The 23,291-nt window shown below is 49.4% G+C and overlaps 1 protein-coding gene across 4 annotated transcripts; it reads right to left on the bottom strand.

Annotated features, from left to right (window-relative positions):
• Positions 1–1,002: 1,002 nt before the first annotated feature.
• Positions 1,003–22,637, bottom strand: TENT5C (terminal nucleotidyltransferase 5C). 4 transcript variants are annotated; one of them, XM_058716064.1, is made up of 4 exons: positions 22,484–22,637; positions 20,727–20,850; positions 11,752–11,816; positions 1,003–6,633 (listed from the first exon to the last, which is right to left on the bottom strand). In XM_058716064.1, exon 4 carries the CDS (start codon positions 6,606–6,608, stop codon positions 5,433–5,435), a length of 1,176 nt encoding a protein of 391 aa, XP_058572047.1. In that variant the 5' UTR covers positions 6,609–6,633; positions 11,752–11,816; positions 20,727–20,850; positions 22,484–22,637; the 3' UTR covers positions 1,003–5,432. The 4 variants fall into 4 exon arrangements, with proteins under 4 accessions (XP_058572047.1, XP_058572044.1, XP_058572046.1 ...); XM_058716061.1 differs by lacking the exon at positions 11,752–11,816 and having other exon boundaries at positions 22,484–22,636; XM_058716063.1 differs by lacking the exons at positions 11,752–11,816; positions 22,484–22,637 and adding an exon at positions 21,802–21,993.
• Positions 22,638–23,291: the final 654 nt, after the last annotated feature.

Here is a 23,291-nt window from a genome sequence, read left to right on the forward strand (position 1 = left end):
GAGGAGGAGGGAAAGGATCCCGGAGTTGGCTCTTCGGCAAAGCTAAGATGGAAAAGTATTGCTCTCAATGCTTGTGATGATGTGGGGAGAAGAGACAAAGTCCCTCCAACCTTCCTGAGCAGTTCTAGATCCAGAGTGTAGCCTGTGAGAGCAGGTGGAGAGGACACACTGATGGTGTGGGCTGGCAGTGGGGTTTCAGGGGAGAAAGACCACCGAGCATGCACTCCAGACAAGTGACGGGGAAGGACCTCACACCCCTCGGACCCCAGAGAATGCTTATCCTCAGACCGAGAGGTTTGATGAGGAGGGGTGCATGACGAGAGTTGAAGACAAGGTTGGGGAAGGATGTTACACAAAGATGGATGTTTTCTGAGGACAGTTACAGAGAAGACCATGGGAGTTACACTCAGCACAGAAGAGAGGTCATGGCAGGGGCAGGGCTGGGGGTGCACGGGTTGTGAACTGGCTCAGAAGATTCAGGAAGCTGGTTACCAGGCAAGGTCTACAGTACATCCTCCAAACACCTACCACTTGGAACACCACTGTTCACTTCTGTACTTAAAAAAAAAAAACCAAAAAAAAACATGAAGAAACCATGGTGGCCATTGTATATAGTATAGCTGAAGTCATTTTGGTTCCCTTATTTGGTTTGGGGTCAAGGTAAGCTCAAGAGAACCTAGCCTTTAACACTGAATCAAACAAGATGCCAGTAAAGGCAGATTCCAGGACCGAATCACCGGATGTAAGCATTAGCGGAGAAGCTAGGGTAACGAAGCTCAGATTACTCAGGCACCTTGGAGGAGAGCCCCAGGATTAAGGGACTTATGGCCCCAAGGTGAGCACATACCTCTTCCGGAGAGAAAGCCTCATCTTTCAGAGAAGTATCTAAGGCTGAGAATGTTCATAACTGCCCCACCCCCTGCCATCACACAACACGTTTCCTGAAATCTTTAGTAGGTTCACTCACCGTGGAGGAGACACAAAGAAATGAGCACGACAAGGTTTTGGGGTTTTTTAAATATATCTTTATTTCTCAAACTCAAAGCTTTAATTCATTAACTTCTAATATAGCTTGCATTGACAAGTGATTTCACCTTCATCACATAAGAAGGTCAGTGACCATCACACCAAAGAGGAAACCTCACGCATCTTAGGCATCACTGAAGAATGAACATTTCAAAGGCTTTGCAAAAGCAGAATAACAAAAAGCTTCCAATTCAGTCTAATGAGTATCTTACTTTTCATCTATATCAATTTGGAAATTACTAGCTAAAAACTCTTAATTTTCCTGAAGCAGCTATTTTTTTTATCCATAAAAAAAAAAAAAAACAACCAGATGGCTTCAGTTTTAAAATGCCCACCTATCCATCTTATTTAATGACTTCCTCTTTAATGGATGGTCTTCTCACCTCCCTATACAAACACACATGACAGTTTTGTACCAACTCGCACCAGCCCAGGCAAACCTCCAAGCATTTTCTTTAGCTTACGCTTAAACTATTTTTGAAAAAGTGATAGGTAAACAAGATTTAGAACTCACAAAAACAAAACAAAAACAAAAAAACCCCACAAACACACACACACACACACACACACACACACACACACACAAAACATTTTCTTTCCTGGTCCTCACCTTGGGGGGGTCTCCACAGATAACCCGGCAAAGTTGCCAGGTTTAAAATACATCCTCCCTACGTACCTCCCTTGGTCCTCTGAATGGAATTGGCTGAACTGGAATAGGTTCCAAAACCAGCTGTGACATTCTGGTCTCTGCCAGATTAAGGATCCGAATCTAACCCTGGCAAATGGAAGTTCTTGACCTCAGAGAAGCCAACCGAAGGGTTCTCCCTGGTATACAGCCCCAGTCGGACACCCAGGAAATAATGGCCCCGGTGAGCGACAGGCTCTCTCCCCACACAGGGATAGCTATCAACACATTTGAGCCCAGAATCTAGCTGCGTCGTAAAACAAGGCACCAGTACCAGGAAGTGAACTAGAAAGGAGGTGTTCCTACAGTTAGGAAGCTGCTCTTCAGCGGCACCATTTCTCAAAGTCACCAAAGCAGTGCGAGTTAAAACCCTCACCTACCATGCAGGTAAGCAGCTAGTGCTCGCACGGACGTGGAAGGACAAGCAGATTCAGGGCATCAGCGATGGGACTGTTAATGTGTCACCCCAAAAAGCGGGTTCACACACAGCTCACAGTGACTCAAATCCCCAAGGGGAAAAAAAAAAATCAAACCGGGTGGGGTGGGGGCGCTTGGCCGCCAAACCACATCTGTGAGCACACAGCAGGGACCCAGCGTCTTTCCTACCCGACTCTCCCCGCCTCCAACCCCCTGCCCCACACGCTGCCAGGTGCTCCCGAGTGTGGGCCAGGATACAGCCCACATGCAGTTAGCAGGGACCCTGATTTGAAGGTGTTAGTGACGGAGAGTTTAGTTTCAGACTTAAAGTTGAGTGAGGAATCGTGTCTTCTTGCCAAAGTAAAATTTGAGGGTGAGACTGAAGCGCCAGGCCAGGAATTCAGACTGGGCCCCTCTGCCAACACAAGGGGAAACGGTACTGTTTTAATCTCGCTGCTGCTCAAACGGATTCCAAGCAGCAGGCCAGGAAAACAAGCTGCGTACTTGCAGAAAGCATCAGAGAACTGTGGAGGCCTGAAGCAAAAAGGGATTGCTTAGATTTATATTAGAATTTGTACTTGAACTTTAGTGCCCTTAGCCACTGCCAAGTTTCATGTTACTCAACACACAAAAGAGAGGAACCACTGGTCTCAGTACCTGGGTACTCAGGGTACCTGGTGCTTGTGTGAGCAGTGTGAAAGGCAGGTTTCAGCTGGACTTTCCAAACACCTGAAATTCAAGGTTACCTGGTCTATTCTGAGGCTGGCAAAGCTTGTAGAACAGGTAGAGACACCACCGGACCAGGGCGGGGTTTTAAAAGTGCAGCTTTGGTCAGTGAGGCTTTTTACCCCGATGGTTCTAGAACATGTGTCTCCTTTCAAACTTCAAGACAGCTGGGCTGACCAAAAACTTCAGGTAAGCAGACTGTACCAAAGATAGTCATCGTGCAATGGTAGTAAAGAACTGGGGCAGGGGGTGGGGGGGGCGCAAACCTGGAAATTTCTAGCAATTTCTGTGCTTCCCTCCCTCCTCAGAGGAGGACTAGTACCGGATAGCAAAAAAATAGAAGCAGAAAGAACTCCAAGGGCAAACTGGAAATTTAATTACTTGATGTGGTTCTCTGATCCTATCTTCATCTGGAGCCTCATCACCCTGATCGTCAAGCCTCCTAGTACAGCAGCACTGACTTCTGTTAGCAAGTGCTTATGTTCATGGCTCCATCACATCTCAAAGCTCTGGTTAAACATATCTGTCACTTTTGTGCAAAGATGTTGCCATCCAACCACAATGGCAGCCTTTCAATGTCACGGAGGAACATGTAGTTTTCAAAGTTGGGATTCAGTCCTCATTGCCCCCCTTTTAACCCTGAAGCATGCTGGGCCCCCCTCAGTGTAGAACTGGCCTGGACTCAAAGCCAGTGAATTCAAATGTGACTGCGATTCACAGGGAAACAGGAGCTGGTTGCAGGAGCTGGTTGCCCACAGAAGTGGCTTCTATTCACCTAGCGTAGGACAACATGGATACCAGCTAAGCCTCGGGGTTCAGTCACGACCAATCTGCTTTAAGAGGACCAAGATCTCACATTCCCAAAAAAAAAAAAAAAAAAAAACACCCTGAAAATACCATCTTCAGAAAAAGGTAAACCACTCGGTTTCTGCTAAGCCGTAAGGTAACTTCACTGCCTAAAGCAAGGAAAAAAGGAAAGCAATCACTCAGGGCTGGGGAATTCTATGGCCACGGAAGAAAGGAAAAATCAGGAGTGTGGATTTGATGAAGTCACTCTATAAACCAAGCTGGCTGGTGCTACTGAGTTCCTTTGCCCTTAGTGCCCTAGAGTGATGCTTTCTAAGAGATACCACAGAAGTTTCAAAACTCACCATCTACTGGGAGGGCAGCAGCCCAGAACGCCCCCATTCACTGAGCTTGCTTTAGACTGGAGATTAACACTGTTTTCCTTCTAAAGTGCAGACAAGAAACAAGTACGGTCAAATCTACCAGAATAAGGAAGACATTCTTCATGTACTCCATTCTTCCCAGAACACACCAGAATTAATCACGCCGCGCACACAAGGCCCGAGTGAGCGCGAAGCCTCTACCTCACGCACGCCACAGGGGCGGCAGGTTCAATTCCAAAGCAGTTTTCAGCCAAAGAACTCTGCCCACCACAGCAGGTCGTCCCACAGATCATTCAGCCCCGTTGAAATTCCTGAATTCATTTGCTGTCCAAAAAAGTCCGGGGAGGGGAATCGCTATTTTTTGAGTAAAGAACAAAAACAAACAAAAAGTAATCAGCCAAGGTACTCGAGAAAAACAGCTGGTCATACTCGGAATGTGACCAAAATGGGTTTCCAATTAAAACATGGGAAGACCCTCGCGTCAGTTACTGCAAGGACTCTGGACAATCCTTCGTCTTAGGAAGAGCAAAACTAAAGTGATAAGCTGCTGGGGGCGGGTGGGGGGCGGAGGGGGGGGAGGTGTCATTCAATAAGAATTCCTTAAAGAAAAAAAAAGAAAGAACATTCATGTTTCCTATTTACAATCAGCCCCTCCCCACCCCCACCACAATTCTGCTTTTAACATTATGTTCCACATTTTATTTTGTTTTCAAGTTACATTTCAAGCAAAGGTCTTTTTTTTTTTTTCCCCCCTCAGCAATATCTCACAAATCCTCGTGAGAGCACAACATCTAAACCATGAACCACTTTCAACCAGATCTCAATTCTCCAGCTACCGGCTTTGGTTTATCAATGAGAAGAAATCCTCAGCTCTGCTAACAGGGAATAAACATACGCAATTCAGTCCCCCGAACAGAAAAATGCAGTCACGAGACCACTCTCATGTCCACCATTATCTGCCTGGCTAAAATTGGTACAAGAAAATAGACTATCACCACAACTTTCACCTAACAGCTGAGAACCCCAAGTGAGGGCCAACAGAGCCAACTGTAGGCCTGAGTGAGAAACACCGCCCAGGAACTTTCCCAGATTCCATTAGTGCACAGAGCTCCAAATGTCCCCGCGCGGATGTTTGGGACGTGACATGTTAGTGTCTCTCTCGGAAAGATGTGGATGGGTCCTACTTCCTCTAGCGTTTTCCAAAGTGGCACTGGAATGATGGGGTCCCTTCAGGGTTGGCTCATGATATACTGTAGACCCATTCCAATGGGTGCACAAGAACAAAATAAGCAGAATCAGAGCTGAGTTCCCCTTTAAAAGCCAAACACCTACATCTAGAAGGAGGCTCCCCTACCTGAGAGCCCTTGCCCTATTGGGGTCCCCGCTGTGGAAACCCTCAGGTCTCAGGGTTAGTTACAGGGTAGCCAGGTAGGGTACGGCTGGCTGTAGGTAACTGGGGGGTGGGCAACGTAGTAGTTGTTGAAGTTGCCGTCGCTGACATACGGAGCTGGCTGGTAGTAGCAGGTGACGTTGGTGGCGTTGGGGATGATGTTTTGTTCTGCCAGCACGCGCAAGGCCAGGAGGGAGATGAGGTTCAGGGTCTGCCTCCGCTCGTGCCCCATGAGGCACACGGTGCTCTCGTTCACCACCCTGCGAAGGATCATGAGGTAGTCGTACTTGCTCCTCTCTTCCTCGGCAAAGTGGTTTTGAAGGTAGGTCTCCAGCTTCCTTTGCTGTTCGAGGATGTCCGGGAAGTCGATGAAAAACCTGGAGCACATGTAACGCTCTAGAGTTTTGATCTCCTCCTGGTCCGTGGGCCTGAAGTCCCGCACCAGGAGGTTGCTGTACTTGAGCAGCCCCCCGCCCCGGATCTCTTCGGGGTTCTTGGTGGCGATCAGTCTGTTCTGCAGGTGGTCGAAGGCTTCCTCAAAGTCCCCGTACACACTCTCCCCGATCACCGTGGGGTGGAGGTGCTCAGAGATGGGGCTAGTGGAGCAGTCGTAGAAAAAGAGCAACGAATCCAAGATGATCTGAAAAGAGTCCACGCTAAACTCGAACTGGCGCCGGATGGAGTCGACGAATTTCAGCTCCACGTTCCTCCCGTTCTTGTTGGAGAGGGAAATCAGGCTCCAGCGGTCCGTGTCCGTGCAGACCTTCACCAGTTTCTGGACGTAGGCCTCCTTCAGGGTGACCGGGCTGATCTTGAGCTTGTTCACACCCTCCGGCAGGAAGTTCAGGAGGGAGCACAGCACCACATCTCTGACCAGCTGAAACTCCGCCTCTGTGGGAAGAGCCACATGAAAGATGAGGTCCAGGTCTTTGCAACCCAGGCCGTTGTCTTTGACCAAGACGTGGCCAGCCGCAGAGCCGTTCAGCCGGACGTCCTGCACTTTGATGCCCGCCTCCTCCAGCCGGCTGCGCACGGTCTGCACGATGTCCTTCAGAGTTATCTCCAAGGTCGGAAAGTTGCCTCGTCCGTGGATGGGTACGACCTCAGTCAGGACCTCATGCAGACGGCTGACCTGATCCCAGCTGAGCACGCTGGAGGACAGGCAGTCCCTGGTATTGCTGTTCTCCTCTGCCATCTCGGGGGGTGTTCTTGCAGGGAAACTGCAAAATGAGGGGGTGAGAAGCAGAGTTAGGAGTCACTCTTACGCGGCCCAGCACCTCGAGGGACTCAGAGAAGGGGCTGGTTGATCTCTGAACGCCGTCCCGCGTGACAGCGACAACGAGCACCCACTGCTGGGTGTTGCTGATATTCTGGAGAAGTATGTGGGAGTGGTGCCTGTGCGGAGGGAGGACAGAACACACCTAAGCCTACCCTCTCCCAAATCTGAGGACCTCAGAACTCTGTCTGATGTGGGGCTGGCTGGTGTGTCTGCGAGAGGGTGGCATGTGCGAAGGCAAGTGGACAAACTCGTTAAACAAAGCAACCTAAACACAGCATGACTCAGTAGAGGGCCTACAGGATTTGCTACTCTTCCTTTTTTTTTTTTTTTAAATAGAATTACCTCTCCTGCTTTTGCATGACTGACTACATCTTGAACTGGCTGATAAATAAGCTACAACCCCCACACCTTGAACACAAGACCCCGCAGAGAAAGACCTCCTGCACTTCGTGAGGAGGTGAAGATTCCCCTCTGGGCTGCCTGCACACCAAGGAAAGGAAGTCAGATCAGTCCTGCTGGAACCATGGACACAGACACCTCGTGAGCAAGAATCCCATGTCCTTTTCACTCCCAGGAGTGGCCTGTCCTAGAGTTAAGCACCTCGGTTATCCAGAATAGGACACCAAGGAGCTGCCTGAATGACAAAATTCTTGGCGACAAAGGCTGGGGTCAACGTGGTGAAGGAACAGCTCTGCCAGCTAAGAGGCCCTCTGCGCGAGGTGGGAAAACTTCCTCGGGTCAGTGTTGATCTGACTGGATGTTGAAATCGAGTACCTCAAAGCTACCCAAAGAGAATGAAGTTAGCTCTCAGTCCTAGGAGAAAAACATCCTGCGTCACACGTCACTTGTTAGAACCACAGTTACCAAAGTAATCTCCGACTAAGTGATACGTTTCAGAAAATGAGACACAACAGATCTCTGGAAATCCTGATATGTAAAAACAAATACTGCCATATTAGAAAGTCAAGGTGCTTGGGGATCCACATGGGTCAAATGTTAGCTAGACAGACGTAAGAGCAGAAACAAAATGTCAAGGTGCTATCCTTGGACTTCAGTGACAGCACAGAGTCTTCCTGCCCCCTTCACCTTCCTGACTTGCGAAGCACATGTAAAACCCATCCCAACAACTGCTGCAGTTTTATGGTTTGGAAACCGCTGTCTTTGCGTGCACACCCACCATGCACGGTCCTGAGGTTCCAACGTGGATTTTTAGCCTCGCGCTGGTGCCAGGAATCCTCGCCTTAATCGCTCAGGTCAGTGGGATGGTTGTCACTCACCGTTGCGGGGGGGCACCACTGGATACACCGAGACCGGCTTTCCAGGAGCTGGCCACAAAGAAAGTGGGTGCAAACACAACATAGCAATATAGGGCCATATGCACTAGAAAGAAAATGGAACGTACAGGTAGAAGAAAGGAGTGTCCCTTGATTGGGGAGGACAAGAAGGCCACAGAAGAGTTCCCTGATGGGGAGGGGACCTAAGTTGACAGAAAGGCAACATGGGCTCTGGGCTGGGGATTTAGGGGCGGAAGGTGGCATGCAGCCAAGACCTAGCAAATTGTCCAGTCTAGCCATCATGCACCACTCAAGCCACAGCACAGGCTCCCTTCACTATGTAGGTTAAGGGGCCGAATCTGCTTGGCTCGCAACAGGAGGGGTGGTCACATGATCCAAGCAGGCTCTACTCTAGGAAGCCCAATCTAGGGATGAGCACTCTTGTGCTTGCCACAGGAGAATACTTGCCAGTGGGCAGGCAAAAGTTTCCCTTCAAACCTGTTTGGACAGCGTTAAAAAGCCCTCGGCTACCTAGATCATTCTACCAAAGCACTCCTAGGTTAAGGATAACAAAAATTTGTGATGAAATACTGAATGTTTATTGTGGCTAGCACTTGGCTTCAAGTCAGATTTGGGCGTCTTTTTAATGTGCTCTCTGTACGTTTGGTTCTTTGTGGCCCCTCAGTGATCAGCATCGGTGACCAGTACGCTGCGCCTAACAACATAGGGTGCTGCCCAGTTCAGTCCAAATGGCCATGGAAAGGTCTGGCGCTAGCTTTGTTTTGAGACACCGCTAAGCCACCTGTTATTCAGTGACACAGATTTCCATCGGCTGTGCTGACCTACCTATGAAAACACACTTTGCTCTACCTTGTGCATTACCTGTTATTGTGCTTCTGAATCTCGTGTTTACAATACAAGGTAGGAGAAGCCACAGTGACAGAGGAGTCACAGTACTCCTCTGAATCAGTACTTGGAAGAGAAGGAACAATTTATTGTGATACCTCTAGGAAGAACCTCAATGTTGCAGAGGAAAATAACTATAGGAATGACTTTGGACTCATACGTTTGTTTGTTTGTTTGTTTTTTCTTTCTTTAAAGGAGTTGTGGGGGAAAAAAAATTTCTAAATTAAAGGCAGGACTATTGCCACCTTTAGAACAGTGGTTCCTACACAGGAGGAACATCTAAATCCAGTGAGAATCTGATGGGAGCCACCATTCCTCCTCCAGGAAGGGACTGGAGAGGGAAGGGGATGACATATACAGGAGACTTTTCATGTATTTTTAAATCTCTAAACTTGGTTCAAAGTTAGAATCTGTTTTAGATTGAAAATTTGTAAGGTTCATATGGGAGGAGGGGCATGAATGGGCAGAAAAGTTATGAGAAACAAGAATGATGTACATATTAGCCCCATAAGATATATTATGAAGCCACAATAATTGAAACAATGTGGTATTGGTACAAAAAGACAAACTGATGGAACAGAATTTTTAAAATCTAGAAATAAAATCCAACACATAAAGGAATTTGGCATATGATACAGGAGAGAGAAAACGTAGAGAGAAATAGTAGAGAGCAAAAGTCTAGACATGTGATAGTTATCTAAATTAAAAAAATAATAAAGTGGTTCCTCGTCTTGTGCCAAACTAAGATCTGGATGGATGAATTAGACTTAAGCACAAGAGGACGAAACTTTACGGGTTCTAGGGAAACATGGAATTTGCATACACGTACATAGAGTAGGCAATCCTTTCTAAGTCACATAAAATCTCAAAGTCACAAAAGTCTGATACACACAAAAAAACACCTACATGGTAAAAGCACCACAAAGACGTCACACGAGCAGGCTAGGAAAATATTTGCATGATAAGGCAAAGTGCTCGTTTCATCAATGAAGGATGAGCTCCTACAAATCAGGAAGACTGGCACCCCAATGGAAGAAGGGGCGAAGGGCACGAACTCAGATGCCTGACACAGTCACCCTCACGTTAAGGGATGGCGTGCTAAAACTTCAGTGTATCATCCTTCCCCATCAGGTTAGCAGGGATCAAGCAGCAGATACCTTTGGGCACCCTGCCCATGAGTTTTCTCTGAAGAACAGTGTGGATGTCCTGTTTTAAGTGGACGTATTCTCCATGCCAATTCTACTTCTAGGTCCTTTTGATCTTATCCTGTGGGTATACTTGCGAGGGTGAACAAGGATGCTGGAGAATTATTTATGAAGGTACAGAGTCCTCAGCAGAAGGTTAAATGACTTAGTGCACGTATACGATAGCATACACTTAGATGGCAGTTGTCCAAAGAACGGCTCAATCTGTATGAATGTGAAATTCTAGTTGAGACTTATTCAGAGAAAACCAACGCTGTTTGTGTAAAAGCAGAAGCCCATGTGTGTACAATCATACAGACCTCTGGAAGGAAACACAAGTAGTTCAACCTGCCTCTGGACTGGGAGACGGGACAAAGAAAACTTACTTTATCCTTTTTGAATTTAGAAACCTTCCCATGTATTAATTGAGAACTGTTAAAATCTCATGAGCCATTTCCTAAAATCTTTCCCCCATGAGCCTGCTCACTCTCCTGCTGCCTGATTCCTTCCATCCCTTTCCTATCACTTCCCGCCGTCTCTATGTCCACGTGCCCCAATCAAATACACATAGAAACTTCCCCTCTGAGCCTTAAATGTTGATCTCTAGGTGTGAGCTGGGGAGGAGGGACTGGTTTTCTCCTAGAATGGCTTTTAGTCAAGTTTCTCTTTCCCTACTGTTCAAAAGAAGATGTCCATTGTTTGTCAAAAATCCTCCAGACTTCCAAAATAATGGATAAGCCATCTCACCTAGTGCCATTCCAGGTTTGAGATCCAAAGTGTTCTTCATAGTTTTGTAAGAATTGCTATTTCACATTTCAGACATAGTATAGCGACCCTGATGATGCTGTTACGTTGACTGCTGGCTACCACGGGAAGACCCCCACTACATGCAATCAACACTTCTCCAGGCCTCTAAGAGGTCGTGGTTGGCATCTTCTATGCCAGCTTCTTCTGACACACATGTGAACAGTGGAGTTAACTTTCAGGAAAAAGTAGCCCCTATAGAAGCATGTTGTGGAACTGGCGAGTGACAAATCTATGGTGTAGCTCTTAATTCTTCCAGTGTTCATGACTCAGAAACAGAGGAGCTCAAGCGAGCGAAGGCTCAAATTTGGGCTGGATTCATATTTGGTACTTAGCTCATTAGAAGAGCCCCAAATTATAAGTTATTGGTGATTATTACAAAGGAACTCTTTGTTTTCTCTCAACCATCCAAGCAATTTCAAATATCGAAAGTATATTTTTTAGTTACTCCAATGAACACTGGTATTACTAGAATAAATCCTCCAACTTTCAGGCCCTGAGGGCTTAGATAACGCACCAGAGCTTAGTGCGACAGTTTGAGTTTTAATTAACCACTTGAAATCAACCCTGATATTGTGAAACACACATTCCCAATTCATGAAAGGCCCAGGTTCAAGGTCAATTCTGTTCAGCAGAATTAGCAGAATAATGACTAGGAAAAAAAAAATCAGTTTGAAGGCTGATAAATTCAAACTAAAGTGTATGATTTTCCTTTCATTGCCTGAGAAGCAGATTTATTGTATTTTTGCACAGTAGAAACTGGGCAAGGTGGGAACCAGGATTTCTCACTGATTTGGAAATTCAGGCATCTTTTTACAAGTGAGGATGGCCAATTGCCTCCTCAGTTCAAAGTACTTAATCTGGAAAGTGGGACTCGTGATGACCACCTACCTCAGGTGCCCTGAATTCCCTTCTCTTCTCTCATCTGGCTGCAGTGGACAGGTGGAACATGAACACTGAAAGAAAGCACGTTTGCAGAAATGACAGCAAAAGGCAAGAGGAAAAGACCGACTAAGCCCAAAGAAGATTACACCAAGTTCCCTAAGGACAAGTTCATGTCTAATTTACCCATGTTTCCCATGGCCTGGGACAGAGGCCCTCAAAGGGAGGTTGATCTGAAAACTTATGATTAGGCCTTAACTGAAAAGAAAACAGGAGAGAGAGAGAGAGAGAGAGGGAGAGAGAGAGAGAGAGAGAGAGAGAGAGAGAGAGAGAGAGCTAGCTAGCTAGCTATTTCTAGTCCTGCTTTATAGCTTATCTGGATCCCAGAAACAAGAGTGATGGAGACTATGAAAGCATGGGGAGGACTCAAGAGCACAAGCAGGACAGATGGGCAGACAGGTTGGAGAAGAGCATGTGTAACACTTCTGGGTCTTATGGTCAAGGGCTTACAAATCATCACTGAGTCCTATTTATGCCTGGTGTTAGGCACAGACATCGTCCGGAGAGTTCTTGGTACATGTGGAGATGTACATCTACAAAGTTAAGGACAGTGTGTAGTTAAGTCTTGGTCTATGATACTTAACACGAAAGTTCTAGAAGGTATGGTCCCAAAGGTTTCATGGAAATGCTGAGGTGTGAACGGAGGCTCTCAGCTATGGCAGACTTCCCATCCACTTCAGAGAGAGCTGAGCAACGCCCTCTTCCTCTGACCCTGCTGGGGTGTAAGGATACGAAGGGACCTCAAACACATTTCAACATTCCTTTGATGACAACATTTCCTTTCACTGTTACTGGATGTTACCTCCAAAGCCTGGACCTTCCTAGTAATGCTTTCCAGCTCCAGGTCAGAGACCCAACCATGGGCAATGGACCAAGCCTGGTGACAGACTACCGGAGGTGTGTGTGCAGAACAAAGACACCTGCTGTCCCCAGCTCCTGGCTGAGAGGGGACCCGTGCACCCGCGGCAGGCCTCTTCCCCCTCCAATGTCCAACAGAGGACACGAAGGAAAAAGAAACTATGTCACTGCATATAAAAACCTGGAGTTTAAGCGGAAGTGAAAAAGGATGCAAGACACAACATCATATTCTGTCTCACCAATTCTTTCAGCAACCTGAGTGAATGAGAACCACAACTCTGGTCCTCTTTTCCCTTATAAGACAAAGGTGCAGATGTGCATGCAAAACCAAGGGTGCTCAGTATAACCACTTCACACCCACTCCCAGTTAACCCTCACAAGCACTCTGAGGAAGCCACCAATGTCCCTTGTGTGCAAATTAAGGAACAAGGATTAGAAAAGATTCAGTGAATGGACTCCAGATCCTCAACTCCAGAGCTAAGGTTCGAACTCCTGGAACCGGCAACGGCTCCTACCAAGCTCGCCCGGCTGCTGGCAGGGTGGGAGGTGGGGACAGGGCAGCAGGCTCATGCTACAAGCCCACGGATGCACTGGGATGACCAGTTCTTGCTCCCCTACAGCGATCGCTTCTAGAAGAGAGACCATATTTGTCCTATCCAAAAAAGGACCGTGACACCTTATGTCCACCACATACGCTGAAAAGAGCAAAGCTTGCATCAATCACCCTTTATTGCCTGCTTTAGAGCAGACTGCAGTTGAGCAAAGGACAGGAGTCGGTGTTCATCTTCAAGGACGCCAAGGTGGTTTAGAAGTGCCCTTCAGAGAGGCACCAGAGAAGGTGATTCATTGGCCACAGTGTGGGGAATCGGATTTCTCAACAAGGACACGCATCAGCTGTTTCATAATAGAAACATCTTACCAGTCCTACACACTCAGAAACCACTTACCACTTCCTCAGGAGCTCCTAGCCGGGACTAGCAGGTGCACAGCCCTCCAGGGCCTCTTCATGTAGAGAGGGCCACAGCCTGGAGACACCAAATGTGACCAGATGGCGAGCCAGGTGCCCTAACATGAACCACCAAACCCTATCTGATCCAGCTTTATCTGGATCAAATCATCTGACACGTACACCAAGGCTACAAGGGAGATACTATTATCCCTACTTTGCAGGTGAGGGGACTGGGGAACAAAGAGGTTACACAAACTGTGAACTGTCCATGGGTGCCCTGCCGGGAAGTGGCACAAAAGCCACTGAGAGGCTTCCTAGGAGGTGGATGGTTTGGGCGCACGTCTTGGGACTGGGGTAGGGCCCTGAAGATAAGCTAGTTGCTCAGGTAGTTGTAGAAAGTAGATGGCAGCAAGAAGAGGCAAGAGGGGAAAGGTACAAAGGTCTTTTTATAGGATGGTGGGAAGGAAGCTGGCTAGATGTGCTGAGGCCCCTGAGTGAGGCAGGCCAGATGGCAGGTACCGGAAGCAAAGGCAGAAACACTCAGAGCGTGAGTTACCTAACAGCTGTCAGTACAGAGACCCTCTCCCTCAAGATCACCCTGGATTCGGGGAGGCATGCAGCCTGGCTGGAGCCACCAGAATTGAAGGTAATTATGGATAGAAACGGTAATCATGGCGCTCAGGTTTGTTTCAAAGGAGCAATGGCTGTGAGGTGAAGGCCTCGTTCTGCACGTTGAGGGGGCTCCCCGATGCCAGCCAGGCCACGAGGCTGTGGCTCACAGAGGGCTCAGGGACAGCTGCAGGATGCGCTCTGCTGGCTAGAAGGTCAGCAGTGTCGATCTACTGATAAAGCCACAGAACAGGACACTCTGAAGACAAGAGGGCCATTTTCTCAGATCCCAGGAACTGACAACCCAACTGGAGCTGCAGGGAGAAGGTAGGTAAGTTCGCAAGAAGTGACGGGAACCCCTTGGGCTACCTGGGGAAGGAGAGCTGGAACAGAACTGAACACAAAACAGCCTGGAACAGACTAACGAACACACACGTGCTGAAACTGAGCCTGCACACCTGTTACTTTTCCCAACCGCACAGAGTTTGGCCCTTGAGGTTCCTATGCCCTCGAGAAAAAAGCTGGGCACTCTGCATGACCGTGGACTTGATAAACACAGCAGATCAGCGGGCAGAAAGGGAAAAAACCAGGGCCAAAGTAGATCCTTTTTTCTGAAGAGAAATCCTCCCTTAATCCTTGAATGTCTCGTGAAGGCCAGGAGTTACCAAGGCCCAGGGTGCAGCCCGAGGAAGCCCCTGTCTGCCAGCCGCCAGCCCCTCACCACCAGGGAGGGGGCCATGTTCTGACCCCTCTGCCCCAAACACAATGTTACAGACAACCAAGAGGCACACCGGTGCTTAATGTAAACATACACGAAGTAAGACTTCACATTAGTAGGCAGCCCAAAGCAGGAGAACCATATAATGCCTTGTTTATTAAAAGGACAATAAAATATATTGTGTTAGCTTTTTCTAAGAAGTTATTTTTACAGTTGCCCACTCAAAACACCCACAAACAACCGCCCTGGGCCACAGAACTGTGCCCAGAGAACACGTTTCTAAGTCGGTGACACAGCCCATCGTGCAGATGGTCTGTTCTCACTCTTAGCTTGGTCACATTCAGCCGGGAGTCTCAATCTATTTTCTCAGGGTTATCAGCACCCTCTCAGCCATTCAACACCGACGTGTACTACAGCCAAAAAATTTGGCGTGATTCCCATGGAAACAGGGGTGCTGCCTGAGCTGAAGGAAATGGGGTGTCCCGGACGGGAGCAGAAGCGGGCCACAGACCCCAGTGACCCCAGCTTTGCTCCGAGCTTTGAGTTTGGGGGTTGGGGGAGGCCCTCACAAGTTCCTCCCATCTCTGCCAGCATACGGTCCTAGTGGGTATCAGAGATCGGGCTCTGTCCACAGACACCCGCCCTCAGAAGACTCCACGCAGAAGGCACTAGCCCGTCTTTCAAAATAGGACGCGTAAGCAAGTGTGGCTGGAGAGATAACGCTGGGAGAACTCACGCTGTGGCTGCAAAACAGAGCAAGATGGAATCAAAACATGGGCCCAGACAGTTGGGACACCACAGTTGGGAGTGCTTGAAGGAATACCCCGAAGGCATCACAGATGTAAACATTCACAAGGACAGAACACAGACATCTTTACGTGGAAGCTGAGCATAGAAGTCATGATTTTTCCAAGGTGTCAGCAAATTACGCACTACGCACACCACTCGAACTGGAAATAATCCCTGTTCAGCTTGGCGCCCCACTTCCTCCTACCAATTGCCTCTTTCTAAATCAGAGAGGCTACTGGTCTGACTCATTTAAAGAGATCTCCAGAGCTGGCCCCACCATTTTAGAGATTGACTATACTGAGAAAATAGAAGGACTCCTAGGAGGCTGTTTACCATGAGAATGAGCAAGTTTACATACAGTCCACAGGGTCCAAGGGCTGCTGGCCTCTGGGGTCTATCAAGGGTTGCATCCCACCTGACTCTCCAGCTTAGAACTTTGAACAGTTATCAGGTTTTCAGAAGGAGGGCCTCAGTTTGCTGTCCCGTCACTAGCAGCATCCCTGAGCCTTATCAGGAAAGGGACAAGCTCGCGTGTAGCACTTATCATACTTTAGACACATACACACACCCCATTCACATATGTCTAAGTGTGAGCTGGCTTCCATGCCTGTGAGGATACTAATTATGCACAATCCATCCAGGTTTCGGTCTTGCACAGACCTGTCCCTGTAGCAGACACCTGACCTCCAGGTCTGAGCACAGCAGCAGCCTGAGTGTAACATCACCAGGCTCAAGGGTCCCTCTGGCCTTAAAAATGTGTGAAGAATGGAAATTTAGGTGGATGGGCAGCGTGGGGGGGTGGAGGGATGCATTAAAGTGAAGGAGAAGACCATGGGGTGTTACCTATCCCTGTACCAACTGCACCTGAGGCAGCCAAGCCACCTTGAATTTGGCATCCCTACATGTGTGGAGCTTTGCACGCCATCAATACGGCCCACTAGGATGATTAAGCTAGCATTTACCGAGTCATGTGTTGGTGTCATTTGGCAACTCATAGACACCCCTTGCTTGAAAGTTACTTCCTCTTGCATTTTCAAATTTTGGTCATTGATAAATCTTAATTGTTGATAAACGGGTGGAGTCCTGGTCCCCTGCCAGTGTCAGATTTCCTCTGAAGTTCTTTGAAATTCTATTACCTTGTAACTATTCTCTAAGAAACCACCAAAAAATGGAAGAATGAGCACTGGACTAGAAATCAAATATCCTGTGTTTTAGTCTCAGGACTGACTCCCAGGGTAAATGAGTAGCAGCAAGTTGGCCACGATGACTTCATTTCCCTTCGTTCTTCCCAGTATCTGAGGGCTTACTATGTTCCAATCGCCGTTCCAGGAGTTTACGATCAGTTCACTGGTAAGCAAGAGACAAAGACTCCTGCCCTTGTGGTGCTCACAGCCTAGCTCACACTCTTCTTCCATAACTTGCTGTTGCTACCTCTTGGCTCCCACTCATGCAGAATCTAAATTTGAGAGGGAGACACTGGACAGCTGGTGTGGACCCATGCTGCTCAATACCGTATCCATAAGCCTCATGCGGCCCTTGAACACTTGAAATGGGACAAGTCCACTTTGAGACATGCTGGGAATCTAAAATACACCCTGGATTTCAAGGACTCAGTATGAGGAAAAAGAAAAAAAAGAGTAAAATCTCATTTATATTCTTTATGTTGATTACATATAGAGATGTCACCATTTGCCATGACATCTCCATGGCATTACAAGATCACAAATAACATCGTGGCTTGGACCCATCTTAAGGACATGGGGGGGCCTCTTTAACCCATGATGGGTAAAATTATTAAAACTCTTTTCACCTATTTTAGCTTTTTGAGGACTTCTAAAAACTTAACCGTGACTGTCCTATTTCTACTGGACGGCACTAGTCTACCACCCTCATACAATGAAGAAACGGAGGCCTGAAGCAGGAAAGGCGCAGCCGGGACCCAAACTTGAGCACTGTCACATGTCAATGCAGCCTCAGAGGCCGGGGGGGGAGGGAAGACTAAAGAGCACGAGAGGCCTGGGCACCGGAGACCGCAGCAGCACTCGCTCCCAGCCTGGGGACAAGTGGCCACCAGTGCCTGGACACGTGGCAGGTGCTCACTTAGTGTCCACTTCGTGTCTCCCCCTGCATCTGCACTCTTCCCACCACAGCCACCTTACAGTTACTCCACGTGAAGGCCACAACTGGCCGAGACCACGCACGGTCAGCCGGCTGCGATGCCCACCTCCCCAACCACCACGAGCACCGGTCAGGGATGTGTTTGGGGGTGGGGTGTAGACAGCCAGGCAAGGTGGAGGATTACCCTTTCTCCCACTCTCGCAAGGGCTAAGCCAGGGGAGAGAGACATATGGCAACATGAGGGGGTGGGAGCGGTTCAAGATTCATGGAGAGTTTTCTTCTCAAAATGGGTCCTCTGAGAGTGAATAGGGAGACAGTTATGGACTTTGTGTGTTCATCCGGTAAAGCACAGAAGAGGCGAGTAATGAGATATGAGGACCCTCAGGCGGGGTAACATCAGAGCCTCTCAGAAGGGTCTAAAGCTAGCTAAAAATGTAGTTTGGTGAGACTGAGTTGTTCAAGCAGCTGAGTATGAATTCTGTGAGGCAAGGTAGGGCAGTTAGGAAGACTCATCCAAGGGAAGTGGAGAATAGACGGAAGGTCAGAAGGGTACAGGTCCTGAAAAGGAACTAAGCATCCAGAGGGATGGGCAGTTCCTGGGAGCCCTTCAGGTGGTGTTTGAGGGGCATGGGATGTGCGACTGGCCAGAGAGGATCACTACTGCTCTCACGGAGTCGCTGTCTACAGGGCCCCGAACCAGGTCAGTGACGGCAGTGGGAAACAAAAAGTTAAAAAGATAAAAGGTCAGCAGAACTAGCAGCCTAGTGAACTGGAGAGAGAAAGGCTGAGCGAGCCATGTGAGGCTGGGGTTGGGGTGGATGGGTAGGAGGGGAAGTGCCGGCAGAGAGCAGGTCCGGAGCTCAGCTTAAGGGATTTCAGCTGCTGGCCAATTGGTAGTCCCTGCCCTTCAGCTCCAAGCCCGGCCAACTGAGGCCACCATTCAGAAAAAGGCCCAGACGCCACCCGGCACTTTAGGCTGGAAGCATCCAACCCAAAAAGCTTCTGGCACCTTAACCCACCAAAAGGATATCTACCTAAAGTGCACTTCCCTCTCTGAGAGCAATGGCAGCTGAATGCTAGCAGAGCACTGTATCCAATTAACAGGAGCACTGTCTGTGCACCAGGCCCGGCTCTAGATGCTGGGGATTCAGCAGTGAGCACAGACCCCCGCCTTCCTGGGGCTCACAAGCCAGCGGCGAAGACAATCGGGCAAAAACCAAGTGCCCAGACCTTCTGAAGCCAACTCAGCTCCTCCTGCATTCTCCAGAGCACCTCCCCAGGCCTTTTCACCTATCGCTGTCTTGGCCCCTGCAGCACCTGGCATACACTGCGGCCTGGGGAGCGTTTAACTACTTACTGGCTCAATCACTGTTATCCAAGAAATAAACACTTGATGCAGTTCGGGGACCGAGACTCCGCAAGGCTCTACGACTAAAACATAGGCTACACGGAGTTACTTAAAATCAGCAAGTGTATTTTCATATTAGCTTTTTCCTGTTATTCCAAAAAGTTCTGCAAACAGTTCTAGGATAGGCTACAGGGGCCAGCTGTACAAAATCCACTGATTCTAAACAATTCCTGAGGCTTTTTCTTACATAGCTGGGTTATACAAAGATGCTTCCTCTAAACCATTTAGATTCCAAATAAGAGCTTCCTTATCATACATGCAGTAAAAGGATAAAAAGGCTTGAGACCAGAAGTCTTAGAAGCATCACAGGAGATCAGCACTACCGCTGTATCTGTTTTCTTCAAACACATGAACATTTCTTTAGACACAGAGGTGGCTGCTTCATCATAATATAGCTTATGCCAACTTGGTAGGCTACAGTCAAAACACCAAGATGGCAGAACACATTTTTCTACACTGTCTTGTGTATTTCAGTGACATTACAAAAAAGCAACGAACCTTATCTAACCAAAGTAATGTTTTATCACAAGTAACACCTTGGACTCCATATTACTTCCCTTGAACCCCTAAACACACACACACACACACCTGTTGTGAGACCAAGAAACCCAACATGACAAGTTTAACTTAACTCATCAAACTAGTCTTGGCCTTCCACAACATCTCCTGGTAACACATTAAAGGTTTACCACATCCATTCGGAGCCCTTGGCTGGTCATTCTTTGGTGACTGGCCCCCTACGCCAACATCTCCAAGATGAAGGCAAGGTACCACTTACTTGAGCAGTTTTAAAAAATCATGTCGTTTTCTAACTTTGTATCAAATGTGTCTGATTGCAGGCACTGGAAGAACAAGGGCACCCCAGTCCAAGCTAAGTTATCTTCATTGCTAGGCAGTTCTCTGGGCTTTCAGAAGTACGAGGACTTCTCTGTTCTTTGATGGGTAGTGCAAGATGTGCACAATTTGCCCTGGCCTTGAACCCTGCGGGATGGAGGCCAAGTGGGGCCTATTGGGAAAAGCAGGGGTGAGGGGTGCTGTAACTCAGGAGGGGATTTCGTGAGCTACTTGTACTCACAGTACAGCTGAGGAAACCAAGGAGGGAGAACCACGGGTGCTCAACTAAATCACACTCATTCTGACAAACAGGCAAGATCCAAGTCGTTCCCCTCAGAGGTACCCCAACTTAATCTCTGGATACAAGGTAGGTATTGTGGAAGAAACTCAACATAGAGTGCTGCTGTCGGCTCTGTGTATACCCTGTTCTGAAACTAGGGACCTTTGTTTTGGGTAACGATTGAGAGGCCTCCTGGCGGAGAAAAAAAACTTTGTTTTTTTGTTTGTTTGTTTTTAATGTTCATGCTATGTTATGGGGCTCTCCCTACAGCCTGAACGATTGTATACAATCTACCAAAACCTTCTTTCTAAAAACTCCTTATTGAGATGAGAATAAATGAACTCTAAAGATATGCGTATACCTTAAGACACAAGGTTTCAGTTATCTCAAGTAAAAGCTTGACTCCAGAGATATTAAGGTTTCCATCTTCACAAACAAGAATGTCAAAGGACAGAACCCCTGCTGGTACAGCTCAGACCGCCTCCCTGAAAGCGAAGAGAAAAGTCAGCATTCTCCAGTCCACACTGCACCCCCTTCAATGGCAGGGTCTCACGTGTGGGTCTCACTCCCTCAAAAATACCTTTGGGGATTTAAGACACAGCACAATTCTTGGTAAGCGCTCCTACCTCACCCCGCCCCCACCCGCAGCGCCCCAGGCTGCCTGGCTTGCTTCCTTGCCGGCTTCTTTGCCAAGTTACTCCCGTGGAAAGGTTAGTGTAGCCAACAATGGCCACTCTCATCACCCCACCCCCTTGGAGGGCAGCTGGGCCAAGCCAGGAGTCTACTTTAGAAGGATTTAATAATCTTTTTTTTTTTTTCCTGAGGAGGTTCAGGTTCCTAACCCACCTACCAAATAGCCCGAATATCAACCGTCACAATACAAATGATTACAACAGTCTGCATAAACGCTGACTGCAGTAAGTGCACTTTAAAGCACTCCATTGCTTGCATGCTGTAACTCCATAAAAAAAAAAAATTTTTTTAAGTTTAAAAAGGCAGCAGGTCGCCACCTAAGACAAGGGCTTTGCCAGCCGTGCGGAAACTTCCTCCAGACAAAAAAAAACCTTCCTCCAGACACAGCTGATCCCTCCTCCGGGGTCCAGCTTTATCGGTTGGTTCTAGCGAGGATGGGTGAGCCGGCGAGTCCTCCAGGGAAACTTCCCAGGCTCTTCTCCGGGAAGTTCTCCCTTCCTGCGAGGTAGCGCAGTTTTGTTTTCTCTCCCACCTGCGTTCTGTGTTTAGGCGTACAGCCTCCCAACCCACAGCGGTCGAGTTCACAACCCTCCTCTGACTCTCCTCCCACCTCTGCGATCTGGGGCAGCCTCCCGCGGCGGCCGCACCGCTGGCCAGCCGAGTCAACTCACTGTCAGGCTTTCAGTCTACACGGGTAAGCAAGTTTCATTCCTAAAAGGGGAGGGACCAGGCAGCGCACAGACCCCGTATTCCCGAGAAGTTTCCAGGAGAAGCGCAGCGCAGAAGTCACTCGCTTGGACCACTTTGCGGCTCACGGTGTCCGCAGCCTAGTGTGAGTCCACGGAAAGTTAGGGATCTCTGCCCTGGTCTCAAACCCCGGGGCTTGGCGCCGAGCCGGGGCAGCGCCCCTCCCCTCGCCGGCCGGAGACGAGCCCCTGACCGCTGCGTCTCCAACTGCGCCTCCCCAAACCGCCGCGTTCGAATTCGCGCTCGGCCGGCCGGCGGCGGCGTGCGTGCCCGCGGGAGCGCAGGCGGGGCGGGGGCGGCGGGGGCGCCGTCGGGCCGGGACTGAGCTGCAGGGCCCCATCGCCCGCTCTTCGGCCGCCCCACCCGCAGGACGCGCGGAGAAGGAACTCGCCGAAGTTTGCCAAGCCCCGGCCGAAGTCTCTGGAAAGTTGTAGCTCCCTCTCGGGGCGTCTCGACTGGTCCTCACGGGGCGGGTGGGCGGGGGAGGTGTGTTGTCGCAGGAGCCGGAGGGGCCCGGCACCTGTCTGCACCTCCCCTCCGGCTCCCGCGCCCGCACCAGGCTCTGGGAAGACTTGAGAGCTCCGCTCGGCGGGGACAGAACCCCCCCGAAGGCGGAGCGCGCGGTTCTCTGGGGCCGCCCCTTCCTCGCACCTTCAGGGGAGGGGGCCAGGGACTCACCTGGGCGGCGGAAGAGGAGACGACAGAGGGAGGTCCTTGGCGAGGGCAGCCCCCAGCAGGAGCGGCGCGGTCACTACAGCCCCCAAGCAGCGGCACCGAGTGAGCGTTCTTGCCGCCGCCCCCTCCGTTCTTATACGGCCTTGCCACGCCCCCGCGGGCTACCCCCGCCCCCACCCCCGCCCCTAAGCCTGCCCTCCCGGGGGAGCGAGGGGCGGGGAGGGGCGGAGCCGAGCCCACGGGGTCCTTCCGCCTAGGTGCTGACGGCGAGGGCAGGGCGAAAGCTGCCCTCTGATTGGCTCCTCGGGTGAATGGTTGCCGGGAGACCAGTAAATCTTCGGCGGCGGGAAGGGGAGGGGTGCTGAAGGAGGTAGCACTGCGCAGGCGCAACACAGGGCACCCGGGTTGACGCCCCCTTAACTTCGGAGTTACCGAGACTCTCTTTCTACTTTCCACCATTCTCTTTGCTGCTGCTGCTACCATAGAACTCTTCCTCCCAGGCTTTTCCCATCTCCGTCCTGCTCCCACTCCCTCTCAGGCCTCTTTCAGCCCTCTTTTTCTCTTGCTTTTCTGAGGATTTTCGCGTTGGTTCTCTCTCTCTCCAGGAGTGGGGAGTGAAACTCCTACGCCTACCTCTGGCGTGTGTTTTGAAGTGAAAAAAAAAACATAGCGTTTCTGGGCCGGGGGAGCAGCTTCCCTTTGCCCCGAGCAAATTGCCTGGAGGCCATCGGGGAAAGGGCCGGCGCCATTGGTTCTCTGGCTTAGTTACCACCTGTGCGCGGTTAGTGGGCCTGCGGGCCTCGAGGAATTC

Source organism: Neofelis nebulosa, chromosome 2 (assembly GCF_028018385.1).
Source record: "Neofelis nebulosa isolate mNeoNeb1 chromosome 2, mNeoNeb1.pri, whole genome shotgun sequence".
Taxonomy (NCBI): domain Eukaryota; kingdom Metazoa; phylum Chordata; class Mammalia; order Carnivora; family Felidae; genus Neofelis; species Neofelis nebulosa.

Bases quoted from the DNA above. Each gene is read 5' to 3' on its own strand.
- TENT5C (XM_058716064.1), bottom strand. From the start codon at position 6,608: ATGGCAGAGGAGAACAGCAATACCAGGGACTGCCTGTCCTCCAGCGTG.